General features: G+C 27.9%; 5 protein-coding genes across 8 annotated transcripts; 2 read left to right on the top strand and 3 right to left on the bottom strand.

The window, feature by feature from the left end:
- Positions 1 to 1,521: 1,521 nt before the first annotated feature.
- Positions 1,522 to 5,656, bottom strand: LOC122518406 (protein wntless). Its single transcript, XM_043637315.1, has 12 exons — positions 5,167 to 5,656; positions 4,720 to 4,907; positions 4,529 to 4,634; positions 4,318 to 4,442; positions 4,090 to 4,245; positions 3,828 to 4,005; positions 3,622 to 3,749; positions 3,512 to 3,517; positions 3,273 to 3,434; positions 2,961 to 3,188; positions 2,724 to 2,877; positions 1,522 to 2,592 (listed from the first exon to the last, which is right to left on the bottom strand). The coding sequence occupies exons 1-12, from the start codon at positions 5,270 to 5,272 to the stop codon at positions 2,492 to 2,494; spliced, it is 1,638 nt and encodes a 545-aa protein (XP_043493250.1). The 5' UTR covers positions 5,273 to 5,656; the 3' UTR covers positions 1,522 to 2,491.
- Positions 5,657 to 5,836: 180 nt separating this feature from the next.
- LOC122518404 (striatin-interacting protein 1 homolog) lies at positions 5,837 to 10,803 on the top strand. 3 transcript variants are annotated; one of them, XM_043637313.1, is made up of 13 exons: positions 5,837 to 5,918; positions 6,072 to 6,264; positions 6,564 to 6,680; positions 6,764 to 7,050; positions 7,139 to 7,317; positions 7,392 to 7,705; positions 7,780 to 7,990; positions 8,082 to 8,236; positions 8,311 to 8,555; positions 8,635 to 8,862; positions 8,934 to 9,105; positions 9,195 to 9,399; positions 9,496 to 10,803. In XM_043637313.1, the coding sequence occupies exons 2-13, from the start codon at positions 6,169 to 6,171 to the stop codon at positions 9,759 to 9,761; spliced, it is 2,475 nt and encodes an 824-aa protein (XP_043493248.1). In that variant the 5' UTR covers positions 5,837 to 5,918; positions 6,072 to 6,168; the 3' UTR covers positions 9,762 to 10,803. The 3 variants fall into 3 exon arrangements, with proteins under 3 accessions (XP_043493248.1, XP_043493249.1, XP_043493247.1); XM_043637314.1 differs by having other exon boundaries at positions 5,904 to 6,255; XM_043637312.1 differs by having other exon boundaries at positions 5,906 to 6,264.
- LOC122518407 (glucose-6-phosphate 1-dehydrogenase) lies at positions 10,438 to 17,549 on the bottom strand. Of its 2 annotated transcripts, none has more exons than XM_043637316.1 (8): positions 17,161 to 17,549; positions 13,125 to 13,249; positions 12,653 to 13,017; positions 12,187 to 12,555; positions 11,849 to 12,078; positions 11,569 to 11,774; positions 11,324 to 11,484; positions 10,438 to 11,246 (listed from the first exon to the last, which is right to left on the bottom strand). In XM_043637316.1, the coding sequence occupies exons 1-8, from the start codon at positions 17,177 to 17,179 to the stop codon at positions 11,156 to 11,158; spliced, it is 1,566 nt and encodes a 521-aa protein (XP_043493251.1). In that variant the 5' UTR covers positions 17,180 to 17,549; the 3' UTR covers positions 10,438 to 11,155. The 2 variants fall into 2 exon arrangements, with proteins under 2 accessions (XP_043493251.1, XP_043493252.1); XM_043637317.1 differs by lacking the exon at positions 17,161 to 17,549 and adding an exon at positions 13,894 to 14,191.
- A 799-nt stretch (positions 17,550 to 18,348) lies between these two features.
- Positions 18,349 to 19,054, top strand: LOC122518403 (coiled-coil-helix-coiled-coil-helix domain-containing protein 1). Its single transcript, XM_043637311.1, has 3 exons — positions 18,349 to 18,419; positions 18,535 to 18,722; positions 18,800 to 19,054. The coding sequence occupies exons 2-3, from the start codon at positions 18,599 to 18,601 to the stop codon at positions 19,030 to 19,032; spliced, it is 357 nt and encodes a 118-aa protein (XP_043493246.1). The 5' UTR covers positions 18,349 to 18,419; positions 18,535 to 18,598; the 3' UTR covers positions 19,033 to 19,054.
- Positions 19,055 to 19,280: 226 nt separating this feature from the next.
- On the bottom strand, positions 19,281 to 20,876 carry LOC122518439 (the record flags this gene model as incomplete). The annotated part of the gene is made up of 7 exons (XM_043637381.1): positions 19,281 to 19,383; positions 19,455 to 19,653; positions 19,731 to 19,998; positions 20,078 to 20,263; positions 20,336 to 20,464; positions 20,551 to 20,737; positions 20,801 to 20,876. Coding segments are annotated over 7 exons (1,128 nt in total), but the record flags the coding sequence as incomplete, so codon positions are not given.
- Positions 20,877 to 21,229: the final 353 nt, after the last annotated feature.

Raw genomic sequence — 21,229 nt, 5'->3', positions numbered from 1 at the left:
TCTCTCTCTCTCCTTCTGTCACTACCGCGACCCATACGAGCTTCGACTCATTCACGCGAGATAGCGCTCTACCGTTTGAGCCACCATCTTGTTCCAACAGAAGCGGGCTTTTCAAACTTCTCGTGCGTTCAACATTTTATTACATTAGAACCTACGTTAGCAGGTTCTCGAAATTTCTAGAACGACCTTATCTATTCTCTTATACACGTATATATATATATATTATATGATATTTTTTTATTTTATATACGAAGAAACGTCATATTCTTTATGCCAAAAATCGAACATTCCAAAGTTAAATGTCGGTTTGACTAAATATTAATTCGTATTTCTAATAAAAATGCATAATGTGTAACATTATGCATGTTTTATCAATGTCTAACCTATATTTTAATCGTTAAATGACTTACCAAAAATAGAAGAGGAATCTATTTCCGTACAATACGGTAGAAAAATACGTTCCGATATATTTCTTTCTCTTCGAATTGAGAAGAATTTATTTTTATTTGATATTAATCGAATTTCAAAGGAAGTATTATGTTTCATAGCGTGAAAAATCGATCGCTTGAAAATTTAATAACGTCGAATAAACACCTTTTTCAATAACTAATGCAAGATCCATCGTTGATTACGTTATATTACGTTACGTTAGCGACGTTAAATTAGTTGCGTATCTACGTACAGAAAGTTGATAAACAAAATAATATTAGGTACAATACAAAGATAGATGTCTTATGTGGCCTGTAATTGGTCGAATTTTGGCAAATAAGAGAAATCTAGATTGGTCGCACCAAAATCAAATTTTTTAAAATATTTTCTTTTTCTATTTTAAAAACATTCGAATAGTAGTTAAAAAAAATGTTAACACAATTACACAACAGATGTAATTATTTATTAAAAAAAGTATAAAATTTCACTAAATTAGAAAATGTATATTAATGTAGAGATTAGAAAAAATTTCACATCATATTAAAAATGCAATGTTACCTAAAGCACAATTAATTTCATTTCTATTATAAAATACAATATATAATCTCTTAAAATGTTCATGTTCGTTATTTTGTTTCCTGAATAAAATATATTGTACTTTTGTTCCACCTGCATTGTAGTATATTAATAATTAAGTATAAAAAATCAGTCAAAATGATACCAAATGAATGTAATGATTTTGCATGTGAAAAATATATAAACGTATTAAATATCTTAATAGATCGTTATCTTTTAAGTTTCGTCTATAATTTTATCTCATCTACAAGTATTCTACATAATATTCTAGTTAATATTAAGCAACTTATTTAAAACATAAGAAGCAATATTGCACTTTGAATAAAATCCTGAATACTTGACTTGCAATAATGTTTCTCTCATTAAATTAAATTATTTCTAATTTTAATACGTAAATTATATAATATATATATATATATATATATATAGTATTATATATATTATATATAATTACTATTAACTTATAACCGTTATATAATGAGAAAATGTGATAAAGAACAGGATAATTAGATTCAATTGACTTGGCACGAAATTTCTTATTGATATTTGTGTTCTCTAAAATATTCGATCCAACATGCAAATTACGTCATGAATTGTGCAAGTCATACTAATAAAACGTGACATCCTATATACTATGAGAAAAATGCTGCTATAGTTTATGGATATAATCTCAATTCTAATTTGTTTTATAATATTGTTGTATAAATGTATGATTAAATGCAGGTTTATAAAGATTAAATGTAGATATAATAATTGCCTGGCAATGATATGTACTATAACAAGACGGAACGGGTTCTTCTCTTAATTAATGAAATTCATAAAATACGATGAACTAAATACATGATCGATCTATTTTCTATTTCTATTTTCTATATTACTTCTATATTGCTTATAATATATTCATCGACTGCTAATTTAAAAATATTAATACCTTTTGTAAATTCTATAATTGCACATATAATGCAAAATAATTAAGTTAAACAAATACTGGAGTAATTTTTCTATAGATAAAAATGATCTCTCGTATACTGTTTGTTTTTGTCATACCATAAGATATAGGATCTACAAATTTTCTCTGAATTTTCAAATGTCGACTATAGCGATACAAAATTTTTTTATGAAAATTGTATAAATTTTATAAAGATTTGTGTATAAGGTATACAAGTTCATTTTTGTTCACTCTATTTGTTCTACCAATATACTGGAAGAAAAAAGTTTCTGCTTTTCGATATTTTTTTTATCTAATCCGTCAAGCAATTGGTTTTCATACTAATTTTATATATCACACATTATTATATAAGCGATATAGTAACTTAAAAGCTCGTTTAAGTAGATTAAAAATCCCAAATATTTGGAACAATAAATAGTTTTGGCATGTAAAATTGATGCTTTAAATATTATCAGTCGTATCCGCTATTATTATCCTGTGAATACTGAAAAATCTACAGATCTTTTCTACTTTTTAACAAATAAGTACTTAAGATATTTATTCCACAGCTGTTTTTCGGGCAAATGCTGTGAGTGATAACATCTCGTTGGGATCAGTAGGAAGCCGCGAGAATTCAATCTCTTCGCTAATACTGTGTTCTGTAATTCACGATTTTACATAATATAGAATTTTAATCACGATTATCCATTATGTATTTTTATGCACGAGCTAAAGATATCTATAAATATTAAATAGGTTTTAATCAAATAAAATAATAAGTGATATTTACCTGATGGTTCAATCGGCCATTGTTTATGAGATGGTGCATATAGACATAATAATGCTAAAGTATAAATATTCCACATCCCATAAACTCCAGTGAAAAATGCAGATGTCATTTGTAATTCTATTTCCTCGTCCCACTTCCATTGTCCTTCTGCAACCTATTTCAAATATACAGTTGTTTCTTTTTTTATTATGAAAATAAGAAATTAGTAATTTTAAAAATTTCATCAGGAATCTTTACCTGACCAAGAATAAATCCGATAACTGTTAATGAAGCGCATAATAATGTGGCAATCATCAAAAACTTGAAACGATATATCACACCTTCGTAATGTAAACGACGTGCTGAACTCATACTAGGTAATGTAGCTCTTTTTACACTTATATTCATAAATACTTTCCATATCATATAAGTTAAAAATATTAAATATACACCTGCCGATATTCCAGCCAAAATGATAAAAGATAACTATTATTTATTATTTAAGGAATAAATATTACAAATAAATTATAGTATAAATCTACATAGTTTTTTGTAAATATAAAAGGATACTGCCATTTTAGTACCGACATCTGTTACCCATATTGAATAGAATGGATTTCTTAATTGTACTCCGCGTTCACACATATCGAAGATGAATAAAGATAAGCATCCTATTCCCACTGCAGAAAGATGACGCCAATAACATTTTAAGGAATTCCTTTGATCGCCCTCCTAAACACATTTCATTATATTTTAGAAAAAAATTAATATTAATTTTAATATAACTTTTAATAATATTTTAAACGTACCTGAACCTAATGTAGCATCACATGAAAGAAAAAATATAATTAATACATTTTGTGGGAATATAAATAAAATAAAAAATAATTATTTGTATATAAAAGAAAAGGATTCTTACCATAAGATGTTCTCCTGCAAAAACAAGCCAGAAAGATAAAAGCGTTGCATAAAATATTCCTTGTCTGATATCACCCAACAGAAGCATAAATGGCATATCGTATGCGAGAGTTAAATATTCCATGGGTACTGTAATAATGAATATATTATTTATACTTATTAATTGTACGTCAATGTAATTAGATATTCGTATAAATAAGTACGTACAATTTAAAAATGTTAAAGCCATTCCTAAAGCCAAGAGCATATATTCCAAAAGTGCAGGTAATCTTGATAACATGTGAACTCTTCTCCAATACCATATCAAAAAACAGATCACAATCGGGAAGAAAACAGTTTTAAGACTTACCCATACTTTTGTAAATCCACCATTTTGATTAATAGCCTGAAATTAAGTTAAAATATTATATATGTTATTTACAATTAATTAAAATGCAAAATGTAATTATATATTCAATGTATTACTTACAGTAAGCCATAAATCTGTTATATGCCCTAAACCTTGATTAATGTTTCTATCAGTATCAGCAGGAATACGAATATTTAATAAATAATAATCATGGAATAATGATCCCAATTCAAACAAAGGTACAACACTGCAATTATAGTTATATTGTTCCATGGCCTATAAATAAAACAATACTAATGAATAAATCATAAATGATTGATTGATTTGAAAAAAAGGTTGATCATTTACATCATCAATGCTACAATCCAAGATTCTTTCTATTATAGAAGAAGCATACGGTTTCCATGCATCTTCCGGATCTTCTTTATTTCTATAAGCAAGCCTTGCATCCAGAGTTATTTTAGTTCTAGGTGCTATTATATGAAAAAAATAAATTATTGTTAAAATCAGTAAATATTAACTACACAAATATGTACATATATTTATATAATTAATTTACCAATTTGAATTTGACTATGATATACAATATCCACCTGCAAGACTCCTATAAGATTTTGTTGCCATCTAGAATAATCCAATTGCAAGTTACCACGCGGACCAGGCATCTGCAATATAATTCCAACAAATTTTTTGGTTTTATATACATTTCTGCAATTTAATATCACATTAAAATAATAATAAAATACTTACCAGAAATGTATAGACCACCTGATGTGCTTGATGATGGCTGTCTAAACTAAAATGATTTATATCCACATAAGTACAAGAACCTTTGCCTCTTGAATAAAACCATTTTCCTGCACCTGGTTCAGTTCCATTAATTCTTATATCTTCACAAGGTGTACCTAATATATTTTGGCTTGTAGCAGGTGTAGGTGCTAAAAAATAATAATTTTTATTAATAAGAAAAATATTTCATAAGTGTAACTAAGGCTGTTATTATTTTAAATACAATTTTAATATCAAATAAAAAAATAAACAAAATTTACTTATCCATTGTTATTACATTATTTAAAACAAATTAAAAAGTTATTGTTTCCCAAAATAAAACATTGAAATAGAAAATAAGAAAAAATTGTTAAGATCAACAATACAATCTTTTATAATACAATTATAAATATTATTAAGATTACTTACCTATGAAGCCGCCTATTAAAAAGCACACAATTTGTGCAATAATAAGCATAATTACTAACACCGAAAGTTTCTTGCCGCTTAAGTTTTCTATTATTGTACCCTGCATTCTGTCAATATTTTAATACAATTAATTTTTTAAATAGATAAAAAGCTTTGCTAGATGTAGAAAATTGTATCGAACAAAAGCGTTTCTCGAGAACTTGAGTTTATTGGCCCCTCCATTTGCAGGACTCCACGCTATACCACCACATTACTCTTTAAATGTCTTTCGTGATTGGCTAATTTAACGTAAACATAAAAAGACAGAAATGATGTTTATTGTGTCAAATATGTAAACATGTTCGTTGAATTCTTTATTTTATTAAATATCTCATAATAATAACTACGAGCATGTTCACAAAATTTAATAAATTAATATCTATGTATTCGTTTATTTCAGAAGATGGACATTTTGTAAATTCCATATAAGAAAATATCAACATAGTAATTGAAGTACACTAAGATCATAGTTAAAGTTTGATAACTCAGAAATGAATCATTTTTGGAATTACGTCAATATTATCTATTTTTCAACTATGCATTCATTGTTAAAGTTTAGTCGTGTATTTATGTTACACCCTGTATAATATATATGTGTGGTTCGTTGAAAGGAAAGTTACTTGCGCGACTTCTATGCTCTTGTACGCGACAGTTTTGTCCAGATCGGACGAAACGAAACGAGCCTAGAGAACAACTTGCAGTTTATAGTCTTTGTAAGAATAACTTCTGAATCAGTTATTCGATTATCGAAGTTTAGAAATGTCTGTTGCTTTTATTCGGGAATAATTATTTCGTTTTGTAATATGTATTGTCCATATTAGTATTTTGTATTTGTTCAAATGTAAACCTGTGTGATGTTCGTACAGTTTTGTTGTAGAAAATCGGAATAATTCTAAGACATCGTCTACCTTAAATGTGTCCATCGGTTTCTCCTCCCGTCCCTACTTTAATCATTATCACAAAATGTCATGTGACCTACGGACGGATGGAGTTATTTTTGGGAAGCGGGATTTTCGACGTGGAGATTATCGACAAAACGTTGATGCAGATGTAAGTGAGGTAAAGTAAAAGTACACTTTCACTAGTTAGTCATCATGATCATTACATTGACAGATGATCACAAGTAATGATTTACGTCGTATATTGATTTTTTCTTAACCTAATCTCCAATAGATTGTTTTATATATATATATGTATATATATGTATACGTATATATATATATATATATATACGTATTACTAAGACTATGTGATATATGTATAAAATTCTTTTTTAAATCATACCGCTTTAAACTATGATAAGGAATATTAAGATTTACAAGCTTTATTATTAATGTAGTTTTCTTCTTTCCTCTTAGGATGAACCGAAAAGTGTAGATTTGGATTTTGTTTATGACGATGCAGACACACATGCCAATGAAATTGCTGAATTATATAGTTATACCGAACAATATGAGTTGCAACTCAATTTCAAAGTAAGATCGTAGATAGTGTCGACTTAATTGTTTACGATGTTCCATATTAATATCATATAACTTATATATGTTATTAATTATAGGCGTTTGAAGATCAGATGGAATGGTATAAGCTATATCCTCCATGGTGGCAGAAGTTAGATGAGTCACAAAAAAAATCAGTTGTACATAAATTGTTAGATCAATTGGAAGTATCCAATAAACAGTTAAGGATGAAAGCTGCGCGTTGTATCTTATATTTAGTTCAAGGCTGTTGGGCTGAAGTACAATCTGATAAAGAACAGCAAGAGTGGACAAGAAAAAATGTCATGTTGCTTTATGAAGCCGGTGTCTTTCCAGCATTCGTAGAGCTTTTAAATATTGAAATTGAGTAAGTTTCAATTTATTTCTCTCTCTGATAATAAAATAGTTACAAAATATATTTTAATATATATGATTTTTCCTATTATTATTTACAGAAATAGTACAACTGCTAGCCTGGCAATGAGAAAGTTAGCTGTTAGTCTTGCAGACTCTGTTGATTTGAGAATAATTCTCTCTGTTTTGTATATTATCACAGAAGTTATGAGAGAAGAAATAAAAAGTAAAGAGTACAGCATTTATGCAGATTATGTTGAATCTTTCAAAGAGGAACTTGGTAGTTATCAAAAGTAAAAAATATCATTCTAAGTTAATCGATTACTATTATTATTATCCTATTATCTTTTTCAGTAAATCCGTATGGCGAGGAATTACTTATTGTGAAACTTCTCGGAATGGTGACTTGTTTTTGTAGCGGGTCTGCACCTCATTTTCCTATCAAAAAAGTTCTTTTACTCTTGTGGAAACTAATATTAGTTTCTTTGGGTGGTATTGATACACTCAGAGAATTAAAGAAAAAATATAGGGAAGAAGCTGGTCTTGATACAGAACAAGAAGATACAATAGAAGTAGCTAGAACCATGAGGGCTAGTTCTCCTCCTGCTAGTGCACCAGATTTAATAGAAACACAAAATCAGAAATGTAATAAAAGACCTCTTAGACGGGTTAGTTACAATTATCACTTTACATAGTGTATATTTATTTCTTACATTTACTAATGAAATAAAATATTTTATAGATTTTAATGAAACAAAGTTCATTAGATGAGCCAGGCTTAGGTATGGAGTACGAGGGTGGAGAACCAGGAAATAATACTACAACAAATGAAGGAGAAGGAGAGATAGTCAACTTCATAAGTCAACCAGGTATTCCTGGTTGGAATCAAACTTATTACGAAGAACGATATAATCAATCTCAATTAAGGCCTTATACTCCACAGATGAACAAAGGGAAAGATAAGCTACATCGCTAACTTTTACAATAGTACAAATTTTGTTATTTATAATGACCGTTTATAATATATTTATTTTTATCTTGTAGGTCTACCATGGACACCAAAAGTAAGACAGAAAGATGTTGACACGTTCCTGGAAGTGTCCAGACTTAAATTCGTCGGTTATAAATTACAAGGAGATAGAGAGAGTTTAGCTGGTTTACCACAACCGATACACGAAGGTGTTAACACGCTTAAAAGAGTGAGCCAAATATTCATTTTGTACTGTAATGGAAGATTTAAAAAAACTGGTTCATTATGTATATACATTTTTAGCATATGTATACATCTTTAGCTGAAGTTCAAATTCAAGAGGAAGAAGAAATAGCTAGAAATCCAATGAGCACTCCAGAACCTCCTCTTCGTCAAACTCCAACGGAAATTTTATATCAAGCCATATTACCTAACCTTCCACAGTACATGATTGCATTGTTAAAAATTTTACTTGCTGCTGCACCAACCAGCAAAGCCAAGACAGATAGTATTAATATAATGGCGGATGTTTTGCCAGAAGAAATGCCGTATGTTTAATATTTTTTATTAAGTAAAAATAAACACACAGTAGTTTTATGATTAATTGAAATATTTTTATATTTGTAGAATGACAGTTTTTCAATCAATGAAATTGGGAAATGATGTTAATAGACATAAGGAAATAATTGTTAAAGCAGTTTCTGCTATTTTACTTCTTTTACTAAAACACTTCAAATTGAATCATATATATCAATTTGAATTTATGTCACAACATTTAGTATTTGCTAACTGCATACCTCTTGTGTTGAAGTTTTTAAATCAAAACATCTTGTCTTATATTGAAGCAAGACATGTGTAAGTTAAATTGCATCTTTCTTACAAATTTGTTGACTATTCCTTTTGTAATTGTTTTAAGTTCATTACAGAATTCCTATTTTGGACTTTCCTATATGTGTTATTGGTGATCAACCAGAATTAACGCCTGAAAGTCTTGAAATTGGAGACAATCAAACGTACTCTTGGCGAAATATTTTTTCATGTATTAATTTGTTAAGAATTTTGAATAAATTAACCAAATGGAAACACAGTAGAATTATGGTAAGTTATATTAATATTTTTAATAATTAGTCAATGATTAATAGAAAAGAAAAGAAAAAGAAAACATTTATTTTGATTCGCGTTCATAGATGCTAGTAGTTTTTAAGTCAGCACCCATTCTAAAACGTACATTAAAAGTGAGACATGCTATGATGCAATTATATGTTCTAAAATTGTTGAAAATGCAAACTAAATATCTCGGACGACAATGGCGGAAGACAAATATGAAAACTATAAGTGTAATTTATGCTAAAGTTAGGCATCGTCTTAACGACGACTGGGCCTATGGTAACGGTAAATATTCATTTTATTGCATTTTTAATCGCAGTTTTATCGGTCATTTAATTTTATATTTCTTCATATGTTATTATACGCGCATACGTTTCATAGATTTAGAAGCACGACCATGGGATTTTCAAGTCGAGGAATGTGAGTTACGTACTTGTGTTGATCAATTTAATAATCGACGATATTCTAATGCTCCTAAAGACGAAGAATTAGAACCTGTTGATACGTCTGTTACTTCTGTACTCGGTACGAACGTAAAATTAACAGAAGAATTCAAACAGCATTACGAATTATGGTTACAACAGGAAGTGTTTCAAAGAAGTATTAACTGGGATGAACTGTTGGATCCTGAAGCTTGTGAAATTTAAAGTTTTGAATAAGTGTAAAGTATAGAAATAGTATTTTCATCGATTGATAGACCTGGATCAAATTTTGACATTTTTACAAATCATATACTACTGTGAAAAGTGTTCAAAAGACATTGCCATATCAACATCATAATCTAATTTCTTTTTTATTTGTGTACATTGTACTTGGATGGCTCTAATATAGCAAATGTTTAACAAACTAGCTAATTTTAGAGTGAATGTTTATAAAATGAAATACGAGTTGTTCTTTTTTACTTTTTCTTATTATATTATTTGAACAATCTCTACTGTTGATGGCAACAAATATTTATTTCTTGAATACTAATAATCATTCGGTATATTATCTCTTCTATATGTAATTATTAAAAATTTAAGACACATTATATTGCTATTTATGACTTAATATTTTTCTTATTATATCATCTAGCTTTATATACATTTATTTATAATAACGCAACGGATATATTTCCCGATACGATATGATGTATTACACCAAATCGAACTTTCCAGATTTTGTATGAGTTTTATATGTACCCATCTTATCCATTATAACAGTGACAATATGCAAGTAAAATTATAACGTCTTAGAACATTGGTGTTCAACTACAGCATCCTAAAAATAATTCAATTGATTTATGTTTATTGCGCCAAAGAAGGAAAAAAAAAGGAATAGAAATTTTATTGACTTATATATTCCAAACGTAATTGATCTTTTTGTATAAACAAAAGAAAGAGTCGAAGAGAAATAACATAGCACTATATGTAAATGTATAATATCATAGTACATACACACAGATCACAATTGGCTTGTATAATATTCAAAACTACAGTCTTATACGATTTTAGAAACGAAAATATATGTGAATCAACTTTCTTCGATTTATTTATTATGATATATGTTTAAACAATATCAAGCCAATATCATCCTCTCTCTCTCTCTTTCTGTAATTTATATTATTTAACCGATGTATGTTACATTTCAAATGATTGGCACAATGTTTAAATTGTCAAGATTTAATAAAAGTATAACATAAGTAGAAAATAGCTTTGTATTTTTACCCCGAAATAAATGAACTCGAGTTTTTATGAAAAATGTTTCGTGTATAACTGCATTAAAAGGAATACATATATATATATATATAAAAATAGGACATGTCTCTCTGTAATACCAAAATATATGTATATATATATATATAATGTGTGTGTGTCATCAATGTAGAAAGTTTGATAAATACTGTATACAAAATTACAGAAATGCCATCTTAATTATTGTACAAAATTTTGATATATCACAATCACAGATTGTATAAAAATAAATTGGTTTTTAAATTTTTATCAGTTTCACAATTATATATAAATTGAATGTTTGTTTTTTCTTAAATATCTTAAATATCTTACGAAGATATCCATTTGTAGGAACCGTAATAAGCAAAATTATTTTCCTTCGCTTTATCGTCGGCTTCTTTTGGTCCTCGAGAGCCATATCTATAAATTTGTATATAAATTTAGTTAAAACACACGTCAGTGGAAAATTAAAAAATAAACATAAAATAATAACTTACTTGTAAGGAATCGGTAGTATTTTTTCCTGTTCGATTTGATGTAATAGAGGTGTAAAAATTCTCCACGCTTCGGAAAGTTCGTCGCTACGAACGAAATGCATTTGCGATCCACAAAAAACGTCCAAAATTAATCTCTCGTAAGCGTCAGGTAATTTCAGATGCTACGATAAATGTTAACATTTATTTTCAACAAATCCTTGATGATTATTATTATTATATTTATAATTAATAATATTTAATCACACCTTGTATCTATTGCCATACGTGAGATCTAATTCTGTTTCTTCCATATCAAAAGTGATACCAGGTGATTTAGTCATCATTTTTATGTACAACGCTTCACCAGGTTGTACTCTTATAACTAATTCGTTCCTTTTTGTTTTACCATCGAATATATCACCAGGTACATCGTGATATTGAACTCTAACTTCAGCCTTACGTTCGTTCAGAGCTAAGAGCGTAACAATATTTTATTATACAATAAGAAACACTTCGGTAAAATTATTATACGAATATATTTCGCACCTTTTCCACAACGAAGAATAAAAGGAACACCATCCCATCGTTCATTATTAATTTTCAATACCGCTAGCGCATAAGTTGGAGTGTTTGAACCTGAAGGTACCGTAGGATCATCTAAATATCCTAATTGAGCCTCAGGGTTGTTGGAATCTGGATTACCCACATATTGTCCTAAAACTACGTTGTTTAATTCTAATGGTTTTATACATCTTAAGACTTTAACTTTCTCATCTCTGAAAATAAGACAATGAACATTGCGTTAAACATAACGCAAAAGAAATATCGAAATATTTTGTTTAACATTTTATCTCCGTAAATTGATGGATAAAAATCTGTAATACCTGATATCATTTGGATGACACGAGGCAGGTTTTTCCATCGCAACGAGCGATAATATCTGCAGCAAATGATTTTGCATAACATCCCTGATAATTCCAAACTCATCAAAATATCCACCTCTTCCTTGAGTACCAAAAGGTTCCTTAAAAGTTATTTGTACGGAAGCTATGTTATCCCTGTTCCAACTTGGATTGAATATCCTGTTTGCAAATCTTAATGTCATTAAATTCTGAACCATTTCTTTTCCAAGATAATGATCTATTCGATAGATTTGTTCTTCATCGAAAAGTGACGCAAGATGATCGGAAAGATGTTGCGATGAAATAGCATCTCGGCCGAATGGTTTTTCTATTATAATTCTTGTCCAACCTCTGAGAAAAAAAAAAGTATTCATTAACCGTTCGCTCGGTAATAATAATACACGTTTACGTAATCCTGATGCAATTGCGAAGAAGAAACTAAGCTTACTTTTGTCCCATGCAAACTTTTCTAATATGTACAGTGACCGATCCAAAAATGTTCGGTGGTAAAGCCAAATAAAAAAGCCTATTGGCCATCGAACCTTTCTCTTGTTTTTGCAACTCGTTGTTCAAGATTCTAAAATGTTCTTCCGAATCGTAATTACCGCTAATATAATAATTTAATTTCCAAAATTCTTCGTATTTATCTTCCTCTTCCGGTTTAACTTTCATGTAAGGATGACACTTTTCTCGCAATTGTTTAACAGTCATGTTGCTTCTAGCGTATCCGAAAAATGTCGTTATTTTTGGTAAAAGGTTGTCTCGGAAAAGCCACCAGAGAGTTGGATAAATTTTCTTCTTAGCTAAATCACCCTAAGCAATGTATCAAACTTTATTTTTATAAACGCTTTCTCTTTTAATGAAATACATTTAGAAATATATGTATATATATAGTTTCGAAATCGTCTTTGTTTACTTACAGATGCTCCGAGTGTCACAAACACGTGTGGTAGGAGTCTGTCGAAATGGGTACCTTCCAGGTGATCCATTTCATCCGACTTTAAAGATTGTCGGATGAACTGCAGACTCTCCTCCGTGGATGTTCCTAAAGTAAAATAATATCAAAAGTAAGTCTTGGAAAGAAGAATTTTCTTTGTTTTTCAACTTATCCAAATTTTACTTAACTATTTAATCAAATAGATAATAATGTTATTTAATTCTTTTTTTTCTAGCCTTTTGTATAAGTTAAACTAATTGTAATACGAGTCTTCTTGTCGCGGCAATTCAATTAAAACACGAAACTACCGAACAATTTATCATTTTACTCGTATATATCAAACGAACGAACGAACGAGCTAGGGAACGTAATAGCGAACATAAATAATTGTCCTCGTCTATTCTCGTGATCCTGACATAACCAGGATGTCGACTATGATAAGACTGAAGATTCAAAGTAAAACTCTTCTTAGTTTGTACAAATAAAAAAATCTTTACTAAAATATTCTACAAAATATTCGTATGAAAACAAAATATCCCGAGTACATAGTTATAATAAAATAAAATTCAGTTCACGTAGATCCAATTTATGTTTCGTAATTTAAAATAATCACAAAAAAAAGAAACAAAAAAAAAAGAAAAGAAATGAAAAAGAACCAGAAGGCCAATATTGTATTTTTGAACGAACAATGCCGACTTAAGTTGCAACACAACTATTATTATCTATCGTAAATAATAATTCTTTTGACTTACTCAGCATGATTATAATTTGTATAATATCTAATTAATTTTTATAAGACAAAACAATGTAAAGCTAACTTTTTCAAGGAAGCTTTAACGTAATTATTATAATCTAAAACTTTATTAAAAACAAAATGTCTTGTTGGTATTAAACACCTGAACACTTTGACATCGTAAGTCAAACTGATCGACAGTGTCGATAGATGAACGCACTTTCTTAAAGAATAAATGCCTCAAGAAAATGCGCAAGAACGTAAAATTTGCTTTAAGCGTCGTTTTTAACGATGGCTACGATTATGATATTACATAAGTAGAAAGATTACAAAGATAACAAAATTCTAGTATCTATTTCACATAAAAAAGTATTTTTTATCATCCTTTATTTTTGAAAAGTATTTATAAATAATACGATAAATCTCTGTGATTTATTGAAAATATACCGCAAAAGTAATAATTAATTTTTATAGATATATCAACTTTTTTTATCCGACATTATCATGGGACTTAAAACTTAATTGAGAATTTGTCTCTAATGACTTTTGTATTTATTTTCAAATCTATTAAAATATCATTAAAAAATTCGTAATTTCAATTCACGAATCAGGTTTCTGATTACATAAGATGATAATGTTATTTTAATATTTATAATTATGCATGCGCTTACATTACGATCGTGTCATATCGATCATGAATTATTTACACGTGAATAAACACGTTCGTACATATAATATTATCGCGTACTCTCTCTCTCTCTCTCTCTCTCTCTCTTTCTCTTTTTCTTTTTACGAAACCAATGATTAAGCATTTTTAACAACAAAAAATTGTTTCAATGCTACTCAAAACTTTTCATCCCAACCACGAACTGTGCGGTGAGGAAAAATATTAAATAGAATACTTTGTTCTTAAATTACTGTTACCACTCCTACATAAATATATAAATAAAGTCTCACAAAATATAGAAAATGGTTTGATCATACCAATGAAAAATATCTAATGAATGCCGAAATACATTTTCTCACTTTCATATTCGTTAGTTTGTAAACGAACAAACGAATTCTTTGTTCACCGTTATATGAAGTGTTTCAAAATTCATTATCAACCTAATCGTAACTCGTTAACACCGGCCACCCGGCTTTCGTTTTTTTTTCTTTTTTTATTTATACTTCGCTCATGCCAACTTTTTCAGTCATGAGTTTTTTTACATTTGTTACAATTAGATTTGGTTATTACATATGTGTTATTCAGTATGATTTGCAATATCGGTTCACACTCAGTGATTCAGTGTCGCTGTGAAGCGGAACGAGCTCATTTTGAATTGTCATTATTTCTCAAAATCAAAAGTAATCTTTAAAACATTCTGTAAAAAATACTTACAAAATATTAATACGAAAGATTAACCATGATAAACCGTGATAATATAAAGAATTGCTATACACGAAAAGAATAATAAAATTGTTTTAAAATAGAATTTTAGCACGTTCTTGATGCATATCAGTGTTCGTTATTTTTATCTCTACTAACGAGAGATTATGAGTTCTAAAACGTGTTTACAACGTTAGTTGTCGCTGATTTTTCGTTTTAAAAAAAGAAAGTTACAACATTTATGTTAACATTTTTAATAAACTATTAAAATATAAAACTATAATGATATAATAATTTATTAATAATTTATCTATCGTATCAAAGAACGATACTTCATTAAATTTCACCGAAGCCTTCGTTCTCTATCGAAGAATTTCATTGTGAACGCGAACAGTGGACGGCAAATAACATACGTTTTAAACTTGACACGTTACCTTGATCTCTTCTACTGTATTTCCTGAGTTGAAAAGTTTTTTAAACTTCGATAAGAAAAAGAAGTTTCATCTTTTTGTTCAAATAAAAATGAATTAAAGTGAGAAAAATTGTTTCTATGTTTAGGCTCTAGAAACTCTTCAACCCAGCAATGTATATTAAATAATGTAAAAATTTTCATTTCGTTTTAATATTAACAAATTTTACATCGAGTAAGACAATAAATGCATCATTCCAATCCCACAGTATATATTAGATAATTATTGCTCTTCACGATACGTAATTGTAAATACCGATATGTTAACATATATCTATAGATATTCATTTTTTACGTACGAGTTAATCGTCCAATAAACTTGCATGCTAAGTGGCGTGACACACATTGATATTGTTGTTTGATTACGATATACATACATAGATATTCTTACGAATATTATATTTATTGTTTTTCGAATTCATTGTAACGCGTATATTAAATGATAAATTAAATAAGAGTAATATTCATTTGAATAAATATCAGTAAGAGAGAGAAGGGAGAGAAAGAAAGGTTTTTTTTGAGTCTGCCATTTTTGTAAAAATAATTGTGTCATATAAACTTGTAGATTTTTTTTATGAACGAGCCTCCAGCGATTTTAAATCCATTACGCAGACCTACTTTGTGAGTTAACGTAACAAGAATTACTCATGATAATGGAACGTCCTTTTACATGACTATACATAAAGTCCTTGTAGTAGTATTCTTCTAAGCGGCCATATTTTATTTTTACATTCTTTTCATAAAAATGTTTGCACTGACTAATCTGCAGTTAAATAATTTCTTTCTCTCTCTCTGTTTTTTGTTTTTATTTTAATTGTTTCGATAACGATAAATACTATACATCAGTATATAATCAAGTGAAAAGGACTCTTGAAAAATAAATCATAAATTCGAATCAATGTAATATTAAACGTTAGATAAACGTTGTTGTAACTCGGATATGAATGTTTACTTTGGTTGAGACGAGAAAAAATATTGCGCAGTAGAACGATTTTACTTTAATTTCGTAACTTCTAACGCGTATTATCTGCAAATCTAAACGTCGTAGAATTACTTATTTAGAAAATTTAAAAAAATTCACATATTGTATACATTTACATATTAATGTAAATTATTTATAATTATAACTAAAAAGGGGAAATGATAGAATGAATAATTGAATTAAATTTCACACGAGCGAAACGAAATTCCTTTGTTCTCTAGTATTTTCAATTGAAAAAACATCTATTTGTAATTTAAATCACTAATAATAATATGCATTCAAAATTACAAAGTTCTTTTTTTTAAGTAGCATTTATTACATATGTAAATATTATGAAGCACTACAAATCAAATGTTTAACGTAACTCACGTGAATGCTTTATACGTGAAAGATAAACTTTAAACATAAAATGTAATTTTAATTGAAATATTACAAGAAATACAATATTTACAATATGTATACTTACTTCTTTTAATTTTCGCCATTTTAGAAAATCGACGTTATACGATCGACAGCAAATACGATATTGTTGATGAACCTGATAAATTTACTTTTAATGTTATAAGCTAATTTTAGTAAAAAATAATATGTACTATCTGTTATTGAAATGAAAAATATTTCACACCGACAAAAATTTATAGGTTAAACTTGCACAGATCCGCACAGCTACAGCACGTGCGGCAGACTAATCGATTAAAAGATCAGCATATATTTAACGTTCGAAAATTCTCCATCTTTGTTTCGCACGATAACAAGTTTTACAGCTCTTCAATATTATCTGATGATACTGAACTTTCACTTACGTTAAGTATTATGAACATATGTATAACGATTAGTCCTTGAAACCTAATGACACTGCAACAAAATTCTTACGAATTCCAGGTAAATAATACGACAATCATTTTTCTTACTGTTAGTTCAAATTGTATTTTAAAATTAGGTTTGCAATATTTTATTAATACATTTTAACAGAATTATATGTATCATTTTAATGCTACTTATATACTTATTGTAGTAAAATATTAATAAATAATTTATCCAGCAGAATGAATCGGCAACTTTTATAAAAAAGAGATGTTAATACTTGAAAATAATAGATTAAAAGCAACAGGTGATAACTGTTACCATTTTTGTTACAGAGACAAACTATAAATATAATTAAATCTAACGAGATGAAAACAATTATTCATAAAAAAAAGAACGATTTCTCTCAGGCCTTCCTTTTCAATATCATATATGTTATATAAAGTCCTAAGTTACCGATAAAACGTTTAAACTTGATTGTAGCGCCATCGGCTATCAAAATAACAATTACAACTGGTTTTTATACAAAATACATTTTATAATATTTTTATAAATAACTTTTTATAAATCAATATTATTAGCTTAACTGCAACTGTAGTATATTAGAAAACATGTATTACAAATTAAATAACATTAATTACTTTATTTTAATATTTTAAAATTCATATGAAACATAATTAAATATATATTCTTTTGATCGTTATGAAATAATAAATGTTTTAATCGCAAATAGAACAAAATTTAACTTAAAATTTTATTTTAATCTCGCATTGATATAAATAATCGATGTAATTATGTATCGATATAATTTATAATCGATTTATGGTGTGGTTCGATTCGCGTAGTAATTGCATCATTAACGCCATCTATTAGCCGAAGAGTTTTCGTCGTAAATCCTACTTTTTTGTATTCGTTGCATTTGTACGTATAACCTATAACATTTTATTGTGTTATTACATTATAAGAAGAACATTTTATATAAATTTTAATGAATAATGTTTGAAAATGACTATTATCTCTATTAACGTGTTAATAGGTATTTCAAGAAGATAACCTTATCTTTTTGTAATTGAAGAAATTGTTCTGATTTAGAACAAAAAATGAAGGTCAGTCTTGCTTATTTTAAAGGACGACTTCCCCAATCTGAAGCTAAGGTTCCATATAACGTTGCAGAAATACTATCATTAAAGAATCGTGTAAGCTGTAAATCTGTTGGGATTACAGGTATTTTTTTTTCTATATCTACACATATGTTTTAAACATATTTTATGATCATTTTTTAATAATTTATTGCTTTACAGAAAAGGGTTGTTTACACGAATTATCAATACTTTTAACATGCCTCAGAGAAAATGAGTTTGATAATTTCAGTTGTTCAAAGGAACTTACATCTTTTGAAAATTGTAGTAACAGATTTGCTAAATTATCCGCTGACTTGAAAGCTTCGCACGCTAAATCTGTGCCTGATCCTAATTCCAAAGTTTTTTCTTCGAAACAGATAAATTATTTATTAAAATTATATCCTACACGATAATCAATTATATTTATATGTTCATTAATTGATTAATTAATTATAGAATAAAAGCTTAGAGACAAATCAAGATATATACATTTTTATGTATGTTCAACTTTTGTCAAATAATTTTAAATAATTATTTCTAATGTCATTAATCTTAGAAGAGAAAATTCGTAGGTACTGATCATAAACATTGTATTATACTTACTTTCACGTTCTATATTAATTGTTAATAGTATTTATTAAAAAGAATATAAATATTCATGGTAGGTACAAATTAATTTATTTATGCTTTTGTAACATGATTCGAATTATGTTCCTTCATAGAAGTAGCACGCAAACGTTTAATAGCCAATCTTTCAGAATGACCTGTAAAGTAAAATTACTATTAAAGAAAACATTTTTACAAATACAAATACTTATTAAAATTATAAACTTACGAATAGGCTTATTAATGGATTGATTAATATTGATCGGTGTAATTATTTGCATGTTATCTAATCGATTTTCTATTCGTCTAAGTGCATGAAAATTTTCTAATTGCTTGTCTTTATAATAGAAGTATGTACACAGCAACGTAACTGCACATAATGTTAAACATATTTTTCTTATCGACCAAGTTATGTATATTAGTTCTACCTAAAAAATTATAAAATATGTTGAATTATTTGAACAGATTTAATTGATGTGATAATTAAAATTTCTATAATTTTTACCTTGTCATGTGTAAAATGATTCATGGTATTCTCATAATATTGAACTAATATTCTTTCTACTGTAACGTTTAAACTTAGAATTATGAAAAGTATAACACGCGCATCTGCAGTTCTCTTAGCCGAACTAAAAATTGCGCAGAGAATACAACTGATTGTATAATAAATAATAGATTGGAACCATGATACTTCTCCGATAATCCAATTTTGAAAAGTACGTATGTAAGAAAAAATCTCATAGAGTAATTCCTTCTGATCTTTTGCCGATTCTCTATAATATAAAAGAGATCGCATTGATACATCTAAGTATTTCTTAATAATATTTTCAATTTAATTCTGTTGTAACTTACTTAAATTCTGTAACCATATCGTTTACAGTTTCAGATGAAGATTTTATTACGCTTCCAAGTTCTTTTCCGTGGTTTAATATTTCGTTTTGAATTTTTAATCCTTCTTTCTGACTTTTCAGCATTACGCTTTGTAACTCTGATGCTTCTAACAATTGTTCTTTCATTTGAGAAGAAACTTTATACAGCCTATATTAGAAATTATATTAAATAATTTAAAAGAACATTGCGAAAGGACAATTTTATATATCTAACACTTACGATTTGATCGTCTTGTCAGTTTCCACCTGCCATGCTTCGTAATTTAAATAAAAACATATATGTGTAGTATGCGTATAAAATTCATTATATACATTGAATGCTCTATCTGACATTTGATTGATACACTCTCTGGAAAAATAATTGTTCGGGATATTATTAAATGTGTTTATAAAATTAATAATTTAATTGTTGATTTAAATATAATAAGAAATTACTTGCGAATATCTTCCGATTTAGTCAAATGGCAATCGTAAGAAGTATGACCAGAATCTTCTAAAAAACAATTAGCTAATTTTAAAGCGAGGAGAGAATGTTCATAATCATTCAAATTCTCACAACTATTTTTTATCGACTTAAGCGCATTAGACCAACATAATCCATGTTTTGGTAAAATTGATTTGGCTATAAAAATAAGACTTTGTTATGAATATATTTATTAATTTAATAGCAAATCATATGACGTACCTGTTAATAATGTATATTGTTTTTCTCCTAGATTTTTAAGTACTTCACTTCCCTCTAAAGCTAATGCACCATATATATAAATAATAATTAATGCTCTGATCATTTCTATATTTTATTAAACTTATTAACTCCATGAATTGAATTAATGCATTTTTCTTTACTTTATGTAAACACACTGAACGTTTTCAATTTAATGTCATCAACTATATTTTGAAGTTTTAATTCAAAGAGAAAGAGACTTTATATATATTATCATTTATATGAATAATAAAATATAAATATAAACAATAATTTATATGATAATATAGATATATAAGATATTTACATATTAAAATGAAAAATAGTTTCAGTGAACATTTAAATCTTTACGAAAAATTGAACAGGTGTTTGTATAACTTCGCAGCCCCTTTAACCAATACTTTATGGTTG

The sequence above is a fragment of the Polistes fuscatus genome, unplaced genomic scaffold (assembly GCF_010416935.1).
Source record: "Polistes fuscatus isolate 324 unplaced genomic scaffold, CU_Pfus_HIC Scaffold24, whole genome shotgun sequence".
In the NCBI taxonomy this organism is placed as follows: domain Eukaryota; kingdom Metazoa; phylum Arthropoda; class Insecta; order Hymenoptera; family Vespidae; genus Polistes; species Polistes fuscatus.
The sequence above is the reverse complement of the archived record's forward strand: the minus strand, read 5'-3'. Positions and strand labels throughout refer to the sequence as shown.

Excerpts from the sequence above, each read along its gene's own strand:
- LOC122518406 (XM_043637315.1), bottom strand. The coding sequence starts at position 5,272 with ATGCAGGGTACAATAATAGAAAACTTAAGCGGCAAGAAACTTTCGGTG. Across the intron at positions 4,443-4,528 it reads TCATAGTCAAATTCAAATTG|CACCTAGAACTAAAATAACT; the intron begins GTAAATTAATTA and ends TTCATATAATAG. Across the intron at positions 2,593-2,723 it reads ATGGCCGATTGAACCATCAG|AACACAGTATTAGCGAAGAG; the intron begins GTAAATATCACT and ends CGTGAATTACAG.
- LOC122518404 (XM_043637313.1), top strand. The coding sequence starts at position 6,169 with ATGTCATGTGACCTACGGACGGATGGAGTTATTTTTGGGAAGCGGGAT. Across the intron at positions 6,681-6,763 it reads AGTTGCAACTCAATTTCAAA|GCGTTTGAAGATCAGATGGA; the intron begins GTAAGATCGTAG and ends TATTAATTATAG. Across the intron at positions 7,706-7,779 it reads ATAAAAGACCTCTTAGACGG|ATTTTAATGAAACAAAGTTC; the intron begins GTTAGTTACAAT and ends AATATTTTATAG.
- LOC122518407 (XM_043637316.1), bottom strand. Across the intron at positions 11,775-11,848 it reads TATTCTTCGTTGTGGAAAAG|CTCTGAACGAACGTAAGGCT; the intron begins GTGCGAAATATA and ends TTACGCTCTTAG. Across the intron at positions 11,247-11,323 it reads ATACTACCGATTCCTTACAA|ATATGGCTCTCGAGGACCAA; the intron begins GTAAGTTATTAT and ends ACAAATTTATAG.
- LOC122518403 (XM_043637311.1), top strand. The coding sequence starts at position 18,599 with ATGAAGGTCAGTCTTGCTTATTTTAAAGGACGACTTCCCCAATCTGAA. Across the intron at positions 18,723-18,799 it reads TAAATCTGTTGGGATTACAG|AAAAGGGTTGTTTACACGAA; the intron begins GTATTTTTTTTT and ends ATTGCTTTACAG.